General features: G+C 35.1%; 3 protein-coding genes across 6 annotated transcripts; 2 read left to right on the top strand and 1 right to left on the bottom strand.

Annotated features, from left to right (window-relative positions):
• The first annotated feature begins 2,232 nt into the window (after positions 1 to 2,232).
• Positions 2,233 to 6,586, top strand: LOC111021318 (pre-mRNA-splicing factor). Of its 3 annotated transcripts, none has more exons than XM_022298225.2 (7): positions 2,237 to 2,398; positions 2,965 to 3,142; positions 3,304 to 4,152; positions 4,246 to 4,383; positions 5,365 to 5,456; positions 5,641 to 5,709; positions 5,855 to 6,586. In XM_022298225.2, the coding sequence occupies exons 2-7, from the start codon at positions 3,037 to 3,039 to the stop codon at positions 6,386 to 6,388; spliced, it is 1,788 nt and encodes a 595-aa protein (XP_022153917.1). In that variant the 5' UTR covers positions 2,237 to 2,398; positions 2,965 to 3,036; the 3' UTR covers positions 6,389 to 6,586. The 3 variants fall into 3 exon arrangements, with proteins under 3 accessions (XP_087982768.1, XP_022153917.1, XP_022153918.1); XM_022298226.2 differs by having other exon boundaries at positions 2,241 to 2,398; positions 5,892 to 6,262; XM_088126642.1 differs by having other exon boundaries at positions 2,233 to 2,398; positions 3,304 to 4,383.
• Positions 6,587 to 7,825: 1,239 nt separating this feature from the next.
• On the bottom strand, positions 7,826 to 12,328 carry LOC111021332 (uncharacterized). The gene is made up of 7 exons (XM_022298250.2): positions 12,178 to 12,328; positions 11,565 to 12,071; positions 11,080 to 11,172; positions 10,593 to 10,826; positions 10,256 to 10,358; positions 8,559 to 8,788; positions 7,826 to 8,314 (listed from the first exon to the last, which is right to left on the bottom strand). Exons 2-7 carry the CDS (start codon positions 11,915 to 11,917, stop codon positions 8,092 to 8,094), a joined length of 1,236 nt encoding a protein of 411 aa, XP_022153942.1. The 5' UTR covers positions 11,918 to 12,071; positions 12,178 to 12,328; the 3' UTR covers positions 7,826 to 8,091.
• A 1,493-nt stretch (positions 12,329 to 13,821) lies between these two features.
• On the top strand, positions 13,822 to 18,019 carry LOC111021326 (pentatricopeptide repeat-containing protein At1g80270, mitochondrial). Of its 2 annotated transcripts, none has more exons than XM_022298233.2 (3): positions 13,822 to 14,017; positions 14,623 to 15,211; positions 16,654 to 18,019. In XM_022298233.2, the coding sequence occupies exons 1-3, from the start codon at positions 13,983 to 13,985 to the stop codon at positions 17,899 to 17,901; spliced, it is 1,872 nt and encodes a 623-aa protein (XP_022153925.1). In that variant the 5' UTR covers positions 13,822 to 13,982; the 3' UTR covers positions 17,902 to 18,019. The 2 variants fall into 2 exon arrangements, with proteins under 2 accessions (XP_022153925.1, XP_087983958.1); XM_088127832.1 differs by lacking the exon at positions 13,822 to 14,017 and adding an exon at positions 14,053 to 14,138.
• The last annotated feature ends 702 nt before the right edge of the window (positions 18,020 to 18,721 follow it).

Genomic DNA, 18,721 nt, shown 5'->3' with positions numbered 1-18,721 from the left:
TTTATTAACATTTTTTGTGAATTTTGTATGATTATTATTTTATAAGGTTATATAGTTTAGAATACATTATATTTTACATGTTTCAATTTTAGAGTTTATAATATGAAGTAATATATTTTATCGAAGTTTTTATCTTTTTAATGTAATTCTGTATCTTAAAATTTTCAAATTCTGAATCTGAAAACATAAAAAAGTCGTTTTCAGAATTTCTACTGTTTGGATCACAGAATTCGAAAACAATTTTCAAAAAAGAATCTCAAAAATTCTGTCAAACGCCTATTCACTGAATCCATTTAATTTAGTGAATCTGAAAACAAAAAACAGAATCCAAGTTTCTAACCAAACGAACCCTTAGGTTCTTCCCGATAAGTATCGATCAGCATGGAGATAGATCATTTTCTTTTTTCAAAAAACATTATATTATTATTATTTCTTTTATATTACACACCATCTTTTAGTGAAGTTGAATGTTTTTTAGTATACTGAATGTTTTTTTAGTACAATAACCCGAAGGTATTGAAGTTTGAACCTTCCATTGAAAGGAAGAAGCATATTTCATTTATGGTGTAAGCTCATGATGACCACTGAAGTTGAATGTTGAATAAATGATTTTACTAAAAATAAATATCATATTTTTCTAAAGAATATGACAAGTATGGCATCTTTAAAATTGTTAGGTTTTCGTTTTGTTACATTATATTTTAGATCTTAAACTTTCAAAAATCCATTTATTTATTAAATTTTTAGTTTTATTCTAGTTTGGATTCTTAAATATTTTTAATGTCTATTTTAATACCTAAATTTCTTATTTTGGTTTTTGTTGTTATTATGCTATTAGTTTTTTTTTTAACATAAATGTTATTAGTTTTTTAATAATTGATAACATGACTTTGAATATTTGAACCAAAATGCTAACCTTATTTCAAGTATTTGGACCAACATGCTAACACGACTTCTTTACTATAATTTTCTCACCTAATATATGTTTACACTCAAAAGTTACTTCTTTCTTAGTTCAATAATCGTAGAGGGTAGAAATTGAACCATCTATATTTTAGATGATAATAAATGTCTTATCTATTAAGTTGTGGTAGAATTGACTACTAGAAGTTAATTTATGTATCTGTTAAAAGAAAAACTAAGATAAGAACCAAAATAGTTCTACTCTGAGAGTTTAACGACTAATTTTTACATTGTGAAAGTTAAAAAGATTATAATGAAATCAGAGTAAGGAAAGTTACTACTAATATATATATACATATATTTTTTGAATTAACCCTACTAAAATATTTAAACAAGGACGGTTAGGAAATTGATGAAATATTTAAAATATTTAAACTTAGATCAGAGTAAAATGAACCAAAATGAATAAAAATAGGAGAACAATATATATTTGGTCTCTGAGGTTTGAGGTAGCTGTCTACCTCGTCCCTAAAGTTTCAAAATGAACTCTTTCGGTCCCTGAAGTTTAAGGTAGGTGTCTAATTGGTCCCTGAAATTTTAGAATGAACACTTTTCGTCTATGAAGTGTGAGAAATAATTCTAAATGGTCCCTATTTCTTTTTTTACTATTATTAACTAATATTAAAATGATATGGCAAATTGCAATTAAATTGTTCATTGTAGTCGATGATATGACAAATTATATTAATTAAACGATATATGTCTGGTATGAATGGCGGACGGCGGCAAAGACGTGGTGGTTATCGAAAAAGGGTAGGAGAAAGAGAGAGGAAGAGATGAGGAAAGGAGAGAGAAAGTACATCACCTACACATGTATTATTTAATTAATATAATTTGTCACGTTAGTAACTATAATAAATAATTTAATTGCAATTTGACACGTCATTTTAATATTAGTTAATTAACAGTAAAAAAAATCAGAGACCATTTAGAACTATTTATCAAATTTCAGGGACCAAAAGTGTTCATTTTAAAATTTCAGGGACCAAGTTGACACCTAATTTATACTTAAGGATAAAAAATGTTTATTTTAAAACTTGGACAAGTAGACAGCTACCTCGGACCTAAAAGTGTTCCTTTTGAAACTTTAGAGATTAAATAGATACGTAAGACCAAAATGTATTTTGCCCCAAAAAAAATATACAAGGACTAAAATATTTAAAAGAAAAAAAAAAGTTAAGAAACAAGGGTATTTTTGTAAGTTCGGATTTTATTATTTTATCACAATTTTCAGTTCGATAAGGGAAAAAGATATTTCGACACGTACAGAGTGCGAAACCGAATCTCATTCCTTCATATAAAAATATCTCTGAAGCAGACACAAAAAAACCAAACCAATGCGTAGAATCGAAGGGGAATGAATGAACAATCCGCTCCAAAATCATTCGAATGCTGCAAATCAATCGAATCATTTGCTATTGAATCGCCTCGCAAGGTACCGACATCCATTTCTTCTTTCAATCTCTCGGTTCTTCTTTCGTTTCTCGAATTAGGTTTTGTATCGGAGTGCGTCGATGTTTGAAACCCTAGGGTTTGATGATTGCTTTGTTGAGAACTTCCTGAGGAAGTGAAACAGAAGGTGCACTTGACTTAGGGTTTGTCTTTTCAAGCTTTGGATGGGTTTTTCTTTTCGTTCCGTTGGGATATGTAGTTGGTTTTTATAATCGAGTTTCGCCCCTTTGGGGAAAAAAAGAAAAAAAATCTTGCTGCAACTTTTAGGAGCTGAAATGTGATTTTGCCGTCTTCTTCCGGATGTGGGATTAGTTTGTTGTGTTGGTAAGCTTGTAAAAGTTGGTGGCAATGTTGTATTGCTGAGGCTTGTACTATCGTAAATTGAATCTTGTGGAAAATCTTCTATTAACTTCCCCTCGACGAGGAGTGTTTGGTTTTATTTGATAATGGGCAATTTTTTGCTCCTTTTGGGATTTTGGATCAAGTTTGCTGGATTTGATCATTTCTTTCTAAGTGGACTTGTTCATTGACTGTGTGTGTTCGTTTCAGGTCATTTTTTGGCAATTCTAATTTCACTTGAAGTCGGGTTTCTTTGGTGGATTCAACTTGTAATCTCCTAAGATGGATAATGCCGGTATGAAAGCAGAATTTCGTAAGCCATCTTCTGAAACAGCTAGCAGAAAGTATCGGCGCCGGTCCTCTGTTAGTGGATCATCTTCATCCGATGGTTAGTTTGATTTGGCTTTGGAAATTTTCTTTTGAAGTGAAAATTTCTTTTGAAGACGGTATCCACGTGAATCTGGCATGGTCTGTGGGTCCTTCCTTTTATTTATTTAGTGTGTTTGTGCTCATGATAAATGTTTTTCTTTTTTTTTCTCTTTTTGGCAGAAAGCCCCAAACGAGATCGCAGCTGCAGTCCAAAACTCATGAGAGATGATGCCCCAAAAGACTCTGAACGGCAACTAAGGAGGAAAGATGATGAAAGAGATGTAAATAAGGATTCTAGTAGAAGTCATTATAGTCGAAATTCTGATTCTTACAGATATGCTGATCGGAAATCCTCTAGAAGTTCACATGGTTACTCTAGGCATGATGATTATGTCAGACATGACAAATATGCAGATGAAGAAAGAGATTATGAGAGGTTATCCTCTCGTTCTGGTAGAGAGTCAAAGGGTGGTGCTCATTATGGTCATTCAAGACGAGATAGTGAGCATTCTCGTTCACGAGACTACTACCGGGATGGAGACAAAAGTTCTCGAGATAAATATGATGGTTCTGGACATAGAAGCAGGGATGGGGATTCATTATCTGAGAGACATGGTTCAGGCAGAAGACACGTTAATTCCCAAGAAATGGAGAAACATAGGAATATAAGAGACCGTGATGGTCGAGATGAGAAGAGAGACCATATAAAGCATCCTGGAGACGACAAAAATGATCGGTTGATCTCCCATGATGATGCTAGGGGCAATCGGAATGACTCATTGTCAGGAAGGGATGAAAGTAGGTACCGTACAAAAGAAGTTTACAGGAGTGATCGGAAGGAACTTGATGGTGAAAAGTTTTCTAAGGAGGAAAAGAAATATGAAGCCAGAGAAACTAACTGGGACAAGGGTCAAGGTAAAGAATCAAAGGAAAACTATGATGGTAAAGGTGTTTTTGTACATGAAAATCAAGGATCACCTGCTAAAAAGCCTAAATTGCTTAGCTCGGGAAAAGAAGTTAATCATGAAGGTCAGTGCTTTGTCATGTACTATTTCAAGTTGTTTTCATGTAGCACCACACTGATATTGTTGCCCTTACTCGTTTCAAAATTTGGATGTGCAGATGAAGAAAATCAATCTTCAATCTCTAAGCAAGAACCGGATGGAAAAATGAGTTTAGGACAAGGCCAAAGTGGCGACTCTGATTTTGATGCTGACTTTAGTGCTGCAAAAGTTGCTGCAATGAAAGCTGCTGAATTAGGTAAAATCTTATTCTTCGTGAAAATTTATATGCTACCCTAAGGTTATTGATCTCACTTGAGTAGTTTTGGTTTAATTTGTTTTTTTTTTTTTTTGATAATAAACAAAGATTCATTCCAAAAGAAAAGGAGTCCAAAAAGAGGCATACAACCTAGGGGCAAAGGGTCGAGTTTTGTTATAAGTTAGACATTCATACTACTAGATCACTTTGTTGTTGAACATTCTGCTCAGGGTTTTTATTTATTTATGTTTTTTTGTTGGAAGAAAGTTTGATTGCATCCTAACATTGTTCTATTGACTCAGTTTCTTATTAAAAAAATAAAAATAAAATCGTTCTATTGACAATTCCAAAAAATATAGTTACTAAATCTGCTTGGCTTCTTTTAACATCCTTAAGTTTTAGATTACTGTAGATGACTGGAGATATTTAGTGTGCGAAGTAAGTTTTTGCCATCTTTACTTCATATATATATATATATATATATAAAAATGTATATATACACACACACAACAAAAGAAAGGAGTGAAGCCACCCTAGTCCCTAACCCAAAGGAGATTATAAGCCCTCCACTTGACCAAAATACTGCTGTGAAAGTAATTACAAAAAAGCTTACTTAGCCTACGCCAAGAAGCTGTATAAAGGGGAATGGTATCCAAAAAAGATGAAAAATATATATCCTTTCATGTACAAATTCTATGGTTTCTCTCCAGTTCCCGTTCCTAATGGTATAATTGGCCTTATCTTATAGGGGAAGCATGATGTTTTATTACTTAGTTAATTTTGGGTATCTTCATAATCACAGTTTGGTTCTTAGATCAGTTACTAGAACTGGAACAAGGTTGTGGTTGAATGTTACATTTCGTTTTGGTTTATGACATGGCTTTCAACAGAACAACAATACTTCAGATTTGGATGATTTATAATTTTTTGACCTTAAAGTTTATAAAATTAGTTGTTCTGACAGTTCTATCCCATTAACAGTTAATAAGAACCTTGTTGGTGTGGGCTATATGACTGCCGATCAAAAGAAGAAACTGCTGTGGGGGAACAAAAAGAGCACTGCCGTAGAGGAGGTATGCATGATATTCCGCTACATAATCATCTTGTTATTCATCGGTTAGAATGATACTGCTTTATGGGATTTGTTTGGCATGAAATAGTTTTGCATCTGGTTCATAGTTGGAGACTTCCAAGAACCAAACTGTAGTTAGCCAGACCCTTTTCTGTGTTCTATAATGCCTCTTCCACTGTTTACAGTCTGGACACCAGTGGGACACGGCGTTGTTTACCGATCGCGAACGGCAAGAAAAATTCAATAAACTCATGGTAAATTCTCTCCCCCTCCCCACCCCACGCCTCCCCTCCCTTCCCCTTTTGTTCAATACTTCCATAAATGTTTGCAACCTTTCATTGCTTGTCGTGACTCTCACTCCCATTGGAGTTTCTTCATCACCTACTAACACATTTTTAGAGTCTGAGGTTGCCTTGGTGCCTATGGCCAATTGTAGGGTGTGAAGGGCGAGCTGAAGACGGAGCACAGACCGAGCAACCAAGATGGCAGCGAACTTCTTCGTGCCGAGAAGCAGAAAGAGCTCCAGCTGGATTTAGAGAAACAGTACACTGCTGGACTTCGAAGAAGAGATGGTCGAACCGTTGGATTAGGTCTTTAAGAAGCGTAATCGGCTCTGGATTATTTTTGTGCTTTGATGAAACTGTTATGAGAAGCTTTTGTTTAAGTTGCTGCACAAGAGTTGTGTTTAATGTGCTCTCGACAACAACCTTCTATGGCATGTTCCTCCCCTCCCCACCACACCTTAAAACCGTAGGATTTGTTTATGTTGCATTTATGAAGGTTAGAAAATCATCAGATTGTCTCAAATTGCCGAATTTATTGTCTAGCTTTATACTTGAACATGGATTTCTAGTGTCTATATATTTGCTGCTGCTAATTAACAGAGATCCACGTCCTTCCATCGAGTGGGGACAACGCTCGCTGGCTGTCTAGTCGAACTCGAGGTGGGCTTGCTTTGACGATGATTGTACGTGGTTGTTTCGTTGGTTCTGTCGGTTGCCTTTTGAGAAAATTAAGGTCCTTGTTCTTAGTTTTCTGTTCTTTTTGGGAAAGATTAGTCTCACTTGATAATCGTTTTATTTTTTGTATTATAGGTTGGAAAATTAAGCATGTCTATAAACACTTTCTATTTCTCTGTCTGTGTTTCTTCGTCAAGTTATTTTTTTAAAATATTTTCAAATTTTAAGCCTAAATTTGAAAACTAGAAAATAGTTTTTAGAAGATAATTTTTGAAGTTCGGGAATGCATAGGTGAAAAAGAGAATGAAGAAATTGTGAGGAAGCCGGAATAATTTTTATAAAATGAAATCATTTCAGTTGTCTTTTTTTTAATCATTTTACTTGTTGATTTCAAAAAAAGGTGCTTAATATAAAAAATCCTTGGTATCTTCTGGGCTTTGAGGCGGGAGCGAAGGGAAGAGAAAAAGAGATGCTTTATCTTAGTACCATAACATTTTAGAAACTAGGTTAGGTTTATTTCTTTGAATTTTAAAAAGTTTTAATTATATTTCTGAAATTTCTTCTTCAATTACAATTAAATTTTGTTGTTAATACCTTTAATACATAACATTAAAGTAAGAACTTATTATAATCTAATCAAAGAATAAAGAATTTTTCGAGATTTTGAGAGTCCCTCGACAATTTGTTCCATTTTTAAAGTTCCATAAATGGTCCATTTTATGACACGAAACATCTTGTGCCGCTGAATCTCAATTTTTGTTTTTATTGGAAACAATTTCATTTAAAAGAGAAGGGAAGGGTAATAATGAAAAATCTTCAAATTCTCGGTGTGTCACAGCCAATTTCAAATATGGAGAACATTACTAGTAAACTACTTGCTTTCTTTTAGAATACTAAAAAAAAATAATAACAATTCGAATTAAAAAACGCTTTTCATTCCTATATACATATTTTTAAGTAAACGACTTATATTTATTTCATTTAAGTAACTACTTAGTTCTAGTTCTTATATTTGAGTTTGTAATGATTTAATCCTTGTAATTTTAAATTGCTAACAATTTAGTTCTTAGATCTTAATAAATAATACTGTAATTTAAAATTTGTAACAATTTATTTCATATAATAAAAAATTTGCTTAGTCTTTATTAACTTAAATGTTGATTTTTATTATGGACTTTTATACACACCTTTGATCTCTCATACTATTATTCATCTACATATATAAGAGATCCTATTAAACCTTAACATTTTTTACAATAAGAATTACATATGAAGTTCGGAGACTAAATTGTTACAATTTTAATAATACAAAGACTAAATTGTTACAAACTAAAGCTTCGGGTGGAAGGGCCAAAAAAGTATTTTTTTTTTTTAAAAAAAAAAGACACAAAAACAAAACAAAAACAGAATCGGCCACAAAATTAATAGTAAAATTGGAGGATGGGAGGAAAAAAGAAAAAATAAATGTGGACAATAACAGGAATGCCAATTTGCAAAATTCAGAAGGCTGGATCATAATTTATACCACACATTTACAACATTGGCCAAACATCCACCTCTCCTTCACCATGAAAGCTTTTCAATGAGCAATCAGAGAGCCTTTTGTTGGTTGGCATTAACATGGACAAAAAGATCTCTCCATGAAATTTTCTTAAGAGAAATAACTCGGGCCAGACCTCAGCTTTTTTCTTCATCATCTGTGTAGACGGGTTTTTGCCATATCTTTGTATTCTTCTTCGGGTCATCGGTGAGGCTGAGATCTGTATCATCTTCTTTGAACGTTCTAATGAACGTCTTTGCACCTGCCATGATGAGCCTTTCGATCATGAACAACTGATAATTGTTCTTTACCATGGGATCAAGAATATGGCTGTAGTTTGAGGAGTACGCCAACTTGTACCTGCAAAAGCCGGGTAAGAATCAAGGCGGTATGGAGGAAACACTTTGTTCTTTATTCTTGGTTAAAAATGGAACTCGCGCGTAAAAGGACACACAACTAAACCAAGTCATTTGATGATCTATTAGTCTATCAGAACACAAGGAAGATCATTTTAATGAAGTCTGAATTTTACTACTAAATGGCAACGAATCAATCCTTCAGCTCTAACTCTAGTGAATCAAAAAAGTGTGTGAGAAGGTCTCACCGAGCAGACAGGGGCGAAAAGAACCCAGGAGTTCTCTCGTTCGATGCAATAAAAAGTGTTCTGCCTGGAGCTACCCATTTTGCAAGTCTCTTTAGCATAAACTCGGGCCGTGTATCCCTATCGAGATGAGGATGTAAGCTTCTATCAACACCAAACCTGTCCTTCCTGGTCTTTATTTTATCTCCGCGACGAACATGGATGGCATCGTAATCACCGAGTAGCCCCTTGATCTAATGATCAGATAGTCTTTTCAGGATTAACAATAAAATGAGAGAGGGATGAAATGCATTGGCAATTATCAATATAGAAGGATTAATTATGCTGCACAGAATACAATGAATAAGATTTTGGGGGACAGACCATTATTTATAGAGCCATTCTGAAAAAGGAAAAAAAAAACTTTTAAATCTTTTCCTCAGAGTTATAGCACATAGAGTAATATAAAAGGGGAATAGAAACAGAGAAATAAAGATTCCCAATCATTTATGTGCCTTCTGATCAGTTCCCAAGAGGGCACCACTAACATAAAAATCCATATTAATTTTTTCCACAAAACTATCCAAATAATGGTTACTTACAACTTTCTTTCTCCAGCAAGAGGTTGTATACAGCTTAAAGAAACCACTGAACTGTGAAATCTACAGACTGTTCACCATTGTCTTCGAACTGTTATACTATTCTTTAAACACCATCATATTATAGAACCATGGCATGATGGCAAAATATAGACGTTTATTAAAGACACAAAAAGACGGACTTTCCTAGTACTTTGGATGATGGAACTTTGGGATTTTATCTCAAAGGAAGTCTTGAATTGGGGCCTATCAGAACCACCCTAAGATGGCCTAGTAGTCATTAAGGCCTAAAGGCTCGGAGGAAATGAGTTTAAACTATAGTACCCACCCACAGAATTTAAAATCCTAGTTTCCTAGGCAACCTGGGTAGAGTTAAGCGCTGTGGTTGCCCCAGGAGATTAGTAAGGTGCAGTTTAGCTAGCCCACACACTCGAGCGTATAAAAACAATAAAAATTGGGGTCTATCAGAAACATTTTGTTGCCTGGTCCCAGATCATTTTGTGAGTCATCTTGGGTTGGAAAACTAAATAATTTAAAACCCTTGAAGTCTCTCGAAGCTCCACTTAGAGAGCACAAAGCTTCCTAAGAATTAGTAAGGGTGAGCCATAAGCATAACGCAAGGAGTGACATCCTCCGATATCCAGGTTATTGTTAATAAAAGATCATTGTGGAGTCTTCAACTAGGGCTTGCTATATATATTCAAGAGTATCTAAAGTAAAGTCATCCCAGATAGCCAGGCTATCATTAATAAAAAATCATTTCACTAGTCTTTAATTAGGGTTTGCTATATGTTTCCAAAACTATCTGAAGTAAGTCTTTATAAACTACAATCGACCAAGAGCTTAATAATTATATTTTCTAGGGTGGCAAGTTTACACTTAGAAGTATCCAGAAAGTCAGAACTAACCAAATACCAAATCTTATAACACTGAAGCCGAGCATCTACTACAACTTTAAAACACCAAACTATAAATATGGAAATGCATCGAAACCAGGTTTCGAAAGCAATAAGGTAACAGTTTTCAACTTTGATAGGCTCTCTGTAATTTTATCATAGAAGAGTAAAAATATCTATGCAATGGAAAACAAAAGAAAGAACCTAATATGATTTCATAAAATACCTTCTCAGCTGCATCCCTCAAGTTTTCTGCTGCCATTGAAGGAAGGAATTTATATGGCAGCAATATGGCACTGCGATTGTTTCTATCCTTGCATTCCATAAACCTAAAAAGTTATCATGATATTAACACCCAAATAATTCGTAATTTAGGATCTTAAAATGAAATACCATCATACTAAGTTACAAAGAAATGCATGAAACGACAAACTACAAAGATAGGCTTCTTTAAGCTTTTACTGATTTATAATATGGTAACACCTGGAACTCCACAAAAAAGAATGGAGGCCAAACGTTTTGATTACTGAACTGAAAATTTTATTTCCCAAGGTTTGATTTACCATGAAAGAGGGCTGGCAGTCCGATTTATTAGCAAAAGATTTGAGTAACGGTTGTTGTCTTTGAGTTCAGCACGACTAACTCGCTCAACATGGGCAACGGCTCTAGCTCCCAATTTCATACCAGTTGACAGCACCTGATACCATAGTTTTGAGTTGTCTAAAATCACTGGTACAGTATCAGAAATAAGGTCTATATCATACAAAGAGTCCATGGCACAAGATTTTGCTTCCCAACTGCAATGCAGAGAAACAAGTTCAGGTTTTGTGTTTTTTTCTACAAACGATTATATATATATATACATATATATGTATGTATGTATATGTGTGTATATATATATGTAAGGCTATGTAAGGCAGTTTTCATCTTCATTTGAAGCACGAAGAGGACCAATCTAATACAGTTTCAACTACCATCAAGTATATGTTCATTCAAAATTTCATAGGTACAATATTTATACGATTAAGAAGTATTAGAAGGAAGAAACACCTTTCCTCTGAGCTTGCATTGTTGGACTGATGAAGAATCCCTTTCTTATTGTGTATAGGATTGATACACATTCTAGAGGGCATTACGAATATTCTGCACCAAAAGAAAAAAGTGAGAGAGAGAAGCAACTTGCCTAAGTAGCTTATACAAAAGCCTTCAAGCAATAAATAATGCTCCGATCAAAAGGGCATTGAACTAATTCATTACGTTACAAAGAAAAAGTGACAGAGCAATAACATCTACAGTGATCAAGCAATAGAAGTTGAATGCCAATGCAGAGTTCTTTGATCTCATGAGTTTCAAAATATGAGAATTGCCCATTTAGTGTCAGAACTACAACAATCCAAATCAAAATTCCTTCATACAGAACATCATCATGTCAATTCTTGGAGCAGCCACTTCTACCAAACAAATAAAACAAGGAGAAAGCATCCCCAAAAGTAAGTATTAAACCCCAGAATTTAGAAGAACTCCATAGAAATTACCTCCGGAGGAACATGGCCTCCTCAAGGGCACACCTCAAGCTGGACTCCTGGTGACCCAAACCCTCGCAAGACTCGCAATGCTTTCCGGGACAGTCGATTCTGTTGCCCCAGTACAAGAACTTGTCGTTCGCACTGAAAACGTGCCGGTTACGCTTCGGCTTCTCGTTCACATTATTGAATCTGAAGATTTTCTGAATAGAATTCGAGGATGAAAAAGTAGAAGAAGAAGCCCCATTGGTAGAAATCAGAGAGGAAAAGAGGAACAGAAAGGCAATGGCGGCGAGGGCGACGAAGAAGAAGAAGAGTGGGGATCTGGGCTTGGGTTTTGCCTTCTGGGCTCTGGGAAATGCCATTGAATTTGCAGAGCGGAAGAGAAAAAAGGGTTAACTGCGCAACGCAAACAGTGATTCGAATTCGATTCACTCGAACAAGAACCAAAATGGATTGAATCCGCAGAAGGACAAGAACTTGGATCGAAGATTAGTAGTAGCAGCAGTGAGAAGTGGCCTGAGAATTAAAAGAAAAATCATGAATGGCATTAATGATTGATGATACAAAACTTTGAATTGAAGAAATTTTTGAGAAGCAAAAGGTGTTTGTGGTTATTCCTCACCAAACCGCCATGTGTCCAATCAACAAACTCTCTGTCTTTGACTGTTGAGAACATTTCATTATTTTTGTTTTCAATAGGCCAAGCCAAAGTAGTCCGATTTGTGTTCTTGATTGTGAGAAAGTTAAAGAAAAGGATTTGGGAAAATTCGGAATTGGGCATGATTGTGCCAAACATTTTAGATCTTACCAAATTGGGTTGTTTCATAATCAATTTTTCACAAATCTCTGTTTGGATAAATATTTCGCTTTTTGATTTCTAGATTCCTTTTAGAAGTTGTTCAAAACAATCCTTACCTTCGTTTTTTGTGTTAAAATGGGGATGAAAAGAGTATAAGTTGTAAAGAAAATTTAAGGGTTTTAGTTACGTTAAAACATGATTGTCATTTAGGGAAAAGAGTTTTCGGTTAGGAAAAAAATATGGTTCCTGCCCTCACAATTAAAAGATTCAAGAGGAACAATATTTTCGAGGGGATATGCAAACCATGGACAACATGATCAATTGACGAAATTTAGAGCTAACAAAGAAATCCAAGACAATCAAAACCTAGTGACCATGAATAACTCGATAAATTTCTTACTTTTGAGGATAAAAATTACCTTCTTCGGCCAATAAATCATTTTACTTTTGTTCTCCAAGATTTATTTATTTATTTATTAGAATCGATGTCGTGTGGCTTACGTTAGCGGATTCTTATAATCAGAACTTGTTGCTTGGTCTAAGCAATACTGTCACTAGTCCAGGACTCGACCTTGAGACCTCAAGGTAGGTTGAACCTCAAAGCCTCGAGCACCACCATCTCAGGGGACTTTTGTTCTCCTAGCTTTCGATCCAAGCTTTCCACGAACCTACTCTTCCACAACTTTTATCTCAAGAATATATTCCTCTTGCAAAACCTTCTCTCTAAACCCCATGCTCTTTTGAATTTGACTAAAATCATTAGATTGTCATTTGTGTCGATATGTAATTTCTATTTTATTTTTGTCCTCATTTTAACAAGCAAGTGAGTGGAATGATTGGTTTAAAACCTTTTTTTTTTTAATAAAACATGTGGAGATGAGGGATTGAACTCAAAACCTCATGGTTGGAGATACATGTCAATTACCACTGACCTATTACTTTAGCGGTTTAAAACATTTTTAAAGATTAATGGTTAAAATGAAGCTTTTGAAAGAGATATGCATAATTGAAACTTATCTTAAAGTTCAAGAGCATAATTGGAACCATATGTACCTTATGTACTTTTTTTACCACTCATCGCCGCATCGCTTTCTCATTTTTAGTAGAAAAATTTATGGAAGAGTATTTTTTAAACAATTTTAAAGGTTGAAGGTAGAAATTAAATTTTTGAAATGCTTGAGACATAATTGAAATAAAATTATCTTTAAGGTTTAGGAACATTTTATATAAGTCAACACGAGCATATTTAAAAGGCAACTTCCTCCTCTTGAGATTAGAAGTTTGAACCCACCGATGAAATAAAGACTAAGTATCAAATACTAATAAGACCATTTAAAAGTTAAAAAAAAAAAAACTAATACAGAGAGAGGAAAAAAGAAGTGTAATTCCTTTGGGAAACAAATGTAATTTGCCCAAATAAAATCCTTTTTTTTTTTGAATAAAAAGCTGATATAATTTATATCATTGTATATCCCCTCCACTAACAATTGTAGATTCTGAGGGGTTTTAGGGTTTAAGAGCACAATCCTTCATTGCCCATCAATCTGATCACCACTGCTCCGATCTTCTCTCATTTCCGCCGGTAGAGCTCCCAATTTCTTTGTTTTCCGGCCATTTCTCCGGTCACCATGTGGGCTCTTCGTCGAGCTTCTACGCCCGTCAGGTATTCCTCCATTTCTCCTTGCCGTAGAAGAAGTCCTTTCAGGCGACATAATGGTCTTCTTCATAAGGATCGCTCTCATTTTCCATCTCTTTGGCAACCCATCTCTGTTTCTTACTAAAAAGTGAGAACCCATTTATAAAATGGACTGCCAAGATTTGGGACGAACAATCTAAGTTTGAGTTTTGTAAGAATGTCATGATATGAGCTTAAATTTGGAGAAATGGAACTGGAAAATGAGTAACCCTCCACCGGCCATGTCTGTGAATTTGTTCCAGGCTCCCAATTCTTGCTGCGTATGCGCTGAATTTATACTGTTGTCCCGAATTTTAACATGTGTTATTCCAACTGTGCATTAGATTAGCTTATTTTATTCTGTAATTGCTCATTTATTTTCGCTTTTCCATCACTAGTTTCTATTCTCTTTTGTCCAATTGGAGAGGTTTCCTTTGACTCCTTTGGATTGCGGTCTTCCTCTCTTGTAATTCTTCTTATAATTTTGTTTTAAAGTGTATGTAAATATATCTAAGAAATAAAGGGTTATTGTCATGCTCACATCTCATATTTGAGATGGCCTAATTTGGTGGTTAACTTTCTATTGCTTTCAGGAACCAAGTACTTGGAGTTGGAGCTTCATATACTTGTCTTAAATTAGATGCATTGACCACTTGCGCTGATGTAAACCACAGCATAGCTACTTCCCATGTCTTATCTGATAGTTTCCGAATTTCAAATTGGTTTCACAATGTAGCTCACGGACATTCAAATCATGGTGTAGATAGGCGCTGTCTTTCTTCACGAGCCGGTGCAAGAAGTAGCGGGGAGGAAGATGAGTTGGAAGATGGGTTTTCCGAACTCGAATCACCCCCCAAAATAAAGCCAATTCAGGCTGCTGATTTAGAGGATGATGAGTTGTTCATCTCTGATCCTCTCACTGATGATGATGATCGTGATTCTGCAGGGCCCTCTCAGAATGATCTGGATTTATCAGAGACTGCAGTTGATGTGGATGAAAGAAGACCACTAAATAGAAGGGCTCACTCGGAGCTTTTCCAGGCCATAATGAGCAGTCCAGGCTTGTCTATCCATAATGTTCTTGATAAATGGGTCAGAGAAGGGAAGGACTTAAACCGATCTGAGATATCGTTAACCATGTTTAATCTTCGTAAACGTCGACTTTATGGAAGGGCACTACAGGTGATTTGGCATCATTTTATTTAAATATCCAATTGTTTGAAACTTGCCCTGTTGCCTTCTGGTTTAAGACTCAGGTAGAATACATTAGGCTTATGCCATACATGAAAATTCAGCCTCCTTTGGTTTCAACAAAAAGAGAAAATAACATATTTAGTATATCCTATTTGAATTGAGTAATTAGCATACAATTCTTAAGCTTGTGAATACCATCAGATGCAACGATTGTACATTATAATAAATATTTATTTATTTATAATTTGTTTGATTTATTTTCCATCGCCTCTGAGGCTTTAGAAGGAAAACGTCTGTCTGTTTTTAATGTTTATAGAGCTCCTTGTCTCATTCCACGGTTTACTCCCATCACAAAAAGAACAAGATTCAAGTTCACATTTCTTCTTCTTTCAGTACATGTACCTTGCTATCATTTTTTTAAAATGAAAAACCGAACTTTCATTAAGAAACATGAAAGAAAAATAAGGGCATATAAAAAAACTAGCCCTACCATAGGAGTCCTTAAAATTAACTAATATAGAAGAGAACTCCAGTCTGAAAGAATAAGACATAACGGATAATTGCAAAACAACTTAGAAACAAATGCCCAAACAAAAATTGAACCTAACCACGTCCCAAACCTCTTCCCAAGACCTCTCCACAGAAGGAGTGTCTGGTACCATGTGCAACACCCTTCGATGTGTGGACTGTGAAATGATTGTTAACATCTGCCTGTTAATGTTGACAAATCAGGATAGAACTGTTTGTTACTTAGTTTTTTGCAGCTACCTCATAGTTATTCAATTATGTGGCAGGTGACAATTGTGGTGGTTGCTTGTTGTATGACTTATGCTGCATATTATATGTATAACAAGTTTTGTAGTTGAAACTGTGTGATAGCTACAACCCAACAATTGTTATTTTATTCTGAAATTTTTTTACCATGTTTGCATGAGGCAGTCTGTAGAGTTTACTTTCATTTTTCGTCCTTCCTTCTTTCTGTTGCCTTGGTTGTTGCCCAAACCTAGAATATGGTTTAGTTTCCTAAATTTACAAATTTTCAGTCTTCCGGAAGGATATATTGGTTTTCTAATAAATGATTGTAACTATGGTAGTTATTTCCTTTTGTTACTCTGGATATAAATTTAGGAACATAAAATGAGTTCCTATGTGTCTCTCGGCACCAAATGTTGTAGGATCAGGCGGTTGTCTATTTGTCAAGGTGCGTGCAAGCTGGTCCGGATACTCACGGATATTTAAAAAAAAAAATTATATGTTTGTATAATAATACTGAAGAAGGAACTAATGTTGGTGGGTAACTGGTTACCCTTAGCTAGCAGATAAGAATCTATTTCAATTGTGACGCTGAGGCATAACAATTATTTTTAAGGTTGAATTAAAGAACTTCTTTATGGCATTTTGAATACACTCTTGATGCTTTGGTTTTGCAGTTATCAGAGTGGCTGGAGGCAAATAAGCGTCTCGACTTTATCGAGAGAGATTATGCTTCTCGCATCGACTTGATAGCAAAAGTATGTGGCTTACCAAAAGCTGAAAGCTACATTGAGAAAATCCCAAAATCTTGCAGAGGTGAGACAATCTACCGAACGCTGTTGGCAAATTGTGTTGTTGCCAACAACGTCAATAAAGCAGAGGAAGTGTTCAATCAAATTAAGGATCTAGGATTTTCAATCACTGCATTTTCTTGCAACCAGTTGCTTCTTCTTTACAAGCGACACCACAAGAAGAAAATTGCAGACATTTTATTAGTAATGGAGAATGAAAACGTCAAGCCTTCTCTCTTCACTTATAAGATACTAATTGATGCCAAAGGTCAATCCCATGACATGGTAGGAATGGACCAAGTTATTGAGACAATGAAGGCTGATGGCATTGAACCAGACATCAACACACAAGCCATCATGGTTAAACACTATGCTTCTAGTGGACTTAAAGAGAGAGCTGTGGAAATTCTCAAGGAGATCGAGGGAAATGACCTGAACAAGAAGCGTTGGGTTTGTCGCTTTCTACTTCCTCTCTATGGAGTAATGCAAATGGCAGATGAAGTCCAGAGAGTTTGGAAGGTCTGTGAGTTGGATCCTCGAATCGAAGAATGCATGTCTGCCATTGTTGCTTGGGGAAAGCTAAACAATATCGAACAAGCCGAAACGGTATTCGATCAGATGCTAGAAACGTGGAAGAAGCTGTCGACGAGGCAATACCACGTGATGCTAAAGGTCTACGCAGACCATAAAATGCTAGCCAAGGGGAAGGATCTCGTGAAGCGGATGGCAGACAACGGTTGTCACATTGGCCCCCTTACCTGGGACGCAATTGTGAAGCTTTACGTGGAAGCAGGAGACGTCGAAAAGGCCGACTCCGTGCTGCAAAAAGCAATGCAGCAGAACTCAATGAAGCCAATGCAGTGTTCTTTCATGACAATTTTAGATCAGTATGCAGGACGGGGAGACATTCATAACGCAGAGAAAATGTTCCACCTGATGAGAGAGGCAGGGTACGTAAGTAGGCCACGCCAGTTTCAGGCTCTGTTGCAGGCTTATATAAACGCCAAGGCTCCAGCTTATGGGATGAGCGAACGAATGAAAGCAGACAACATAAATATTAATAGAGCTTTGTCAACGCAGTTGAGTCAGGTTAGTGTATTTAGAAAGACAGCAGTTTCAGATTTGCTTGACTAAGGATTAGTTTCCATATGTTTTAGATTTTATTGGTTAACGTTTAAGAATCATTTTGAAGTTCAAAATTTTATTATTGTTTAAGGTTTCATTTAATCTGATCTTTCTTGTCCTGTTCTAACTTTTTTGTTTTTGTAAAATTATTATTTTTGTTTAAATCCTATTTTAGTCTCTATGTACCGGTCTCTTGTACAAGGCAAATGGTATATGACATGCAATTTCAACTTTTGTTTATTTTGATTTTTATACTTTTAAAATATTTTAAAATATTCATTTATGTTGGTAAAATAACTTGCGGAATCGAGAATCCCCGGTTTGATCGGTACGAGAGTCGAACTAGGGATTCTATCTTGAGTCCCTGACTGGGGATGGGGTTGGATATCCCACCAACCCAAGACTTTTTAAGAAATATTTTTCTTATTATTAATTATTCTTATTAATTCTTACTATTATATATAAAGTTGGTAAAGCCCAATTGTTTCTTTTTCTAGTCCAAGTCTAAATTCATGCCCAACACATTAAATTTTAAGAAAAACAAAGGAAAGGGAAAGAAAATTAATTATAATTATTAAAACAATACAATTAATGAAAACAGTTTCCTCGCCTCTACTCCCAGTTCGTTAATTTAAAAGTACTTAGGCTTGTACTTTGAAAGTATGAATATTTATAAAAGTAATTACAAATATAATATTTTATAAAGTAGTAGCAATATAGTTTTTTTTTATATATATAAAATTATTGATCACTAATTGACTTTAACAATAGAATCAATAAGTATTTATTTGGTTAAAATACTAGTTTGGTTTCTTTACTTTCAGCCTTG

This window comes from Momordica charantia (assembly GCF_013281855.1).
Source record: "Momordica charantia cultivar OHB3-1 chromosome 1 unlocalized genomic scaffold, Mcharantia_2.0 BLBB01000001.1, whole genome shotgun sequence".
NCBI lineage: Eukaryota > Viridiplantae > Streptophyta > Magnoliopsida > Cucurbitales > Cucurbitaceae > Momordica > Momordica charantia.
The sequence above is the reverse complement of the archived record's forward strand: the minus strand, read 5'-3'. Positions and strand labels throughout refer to the sequence as shown.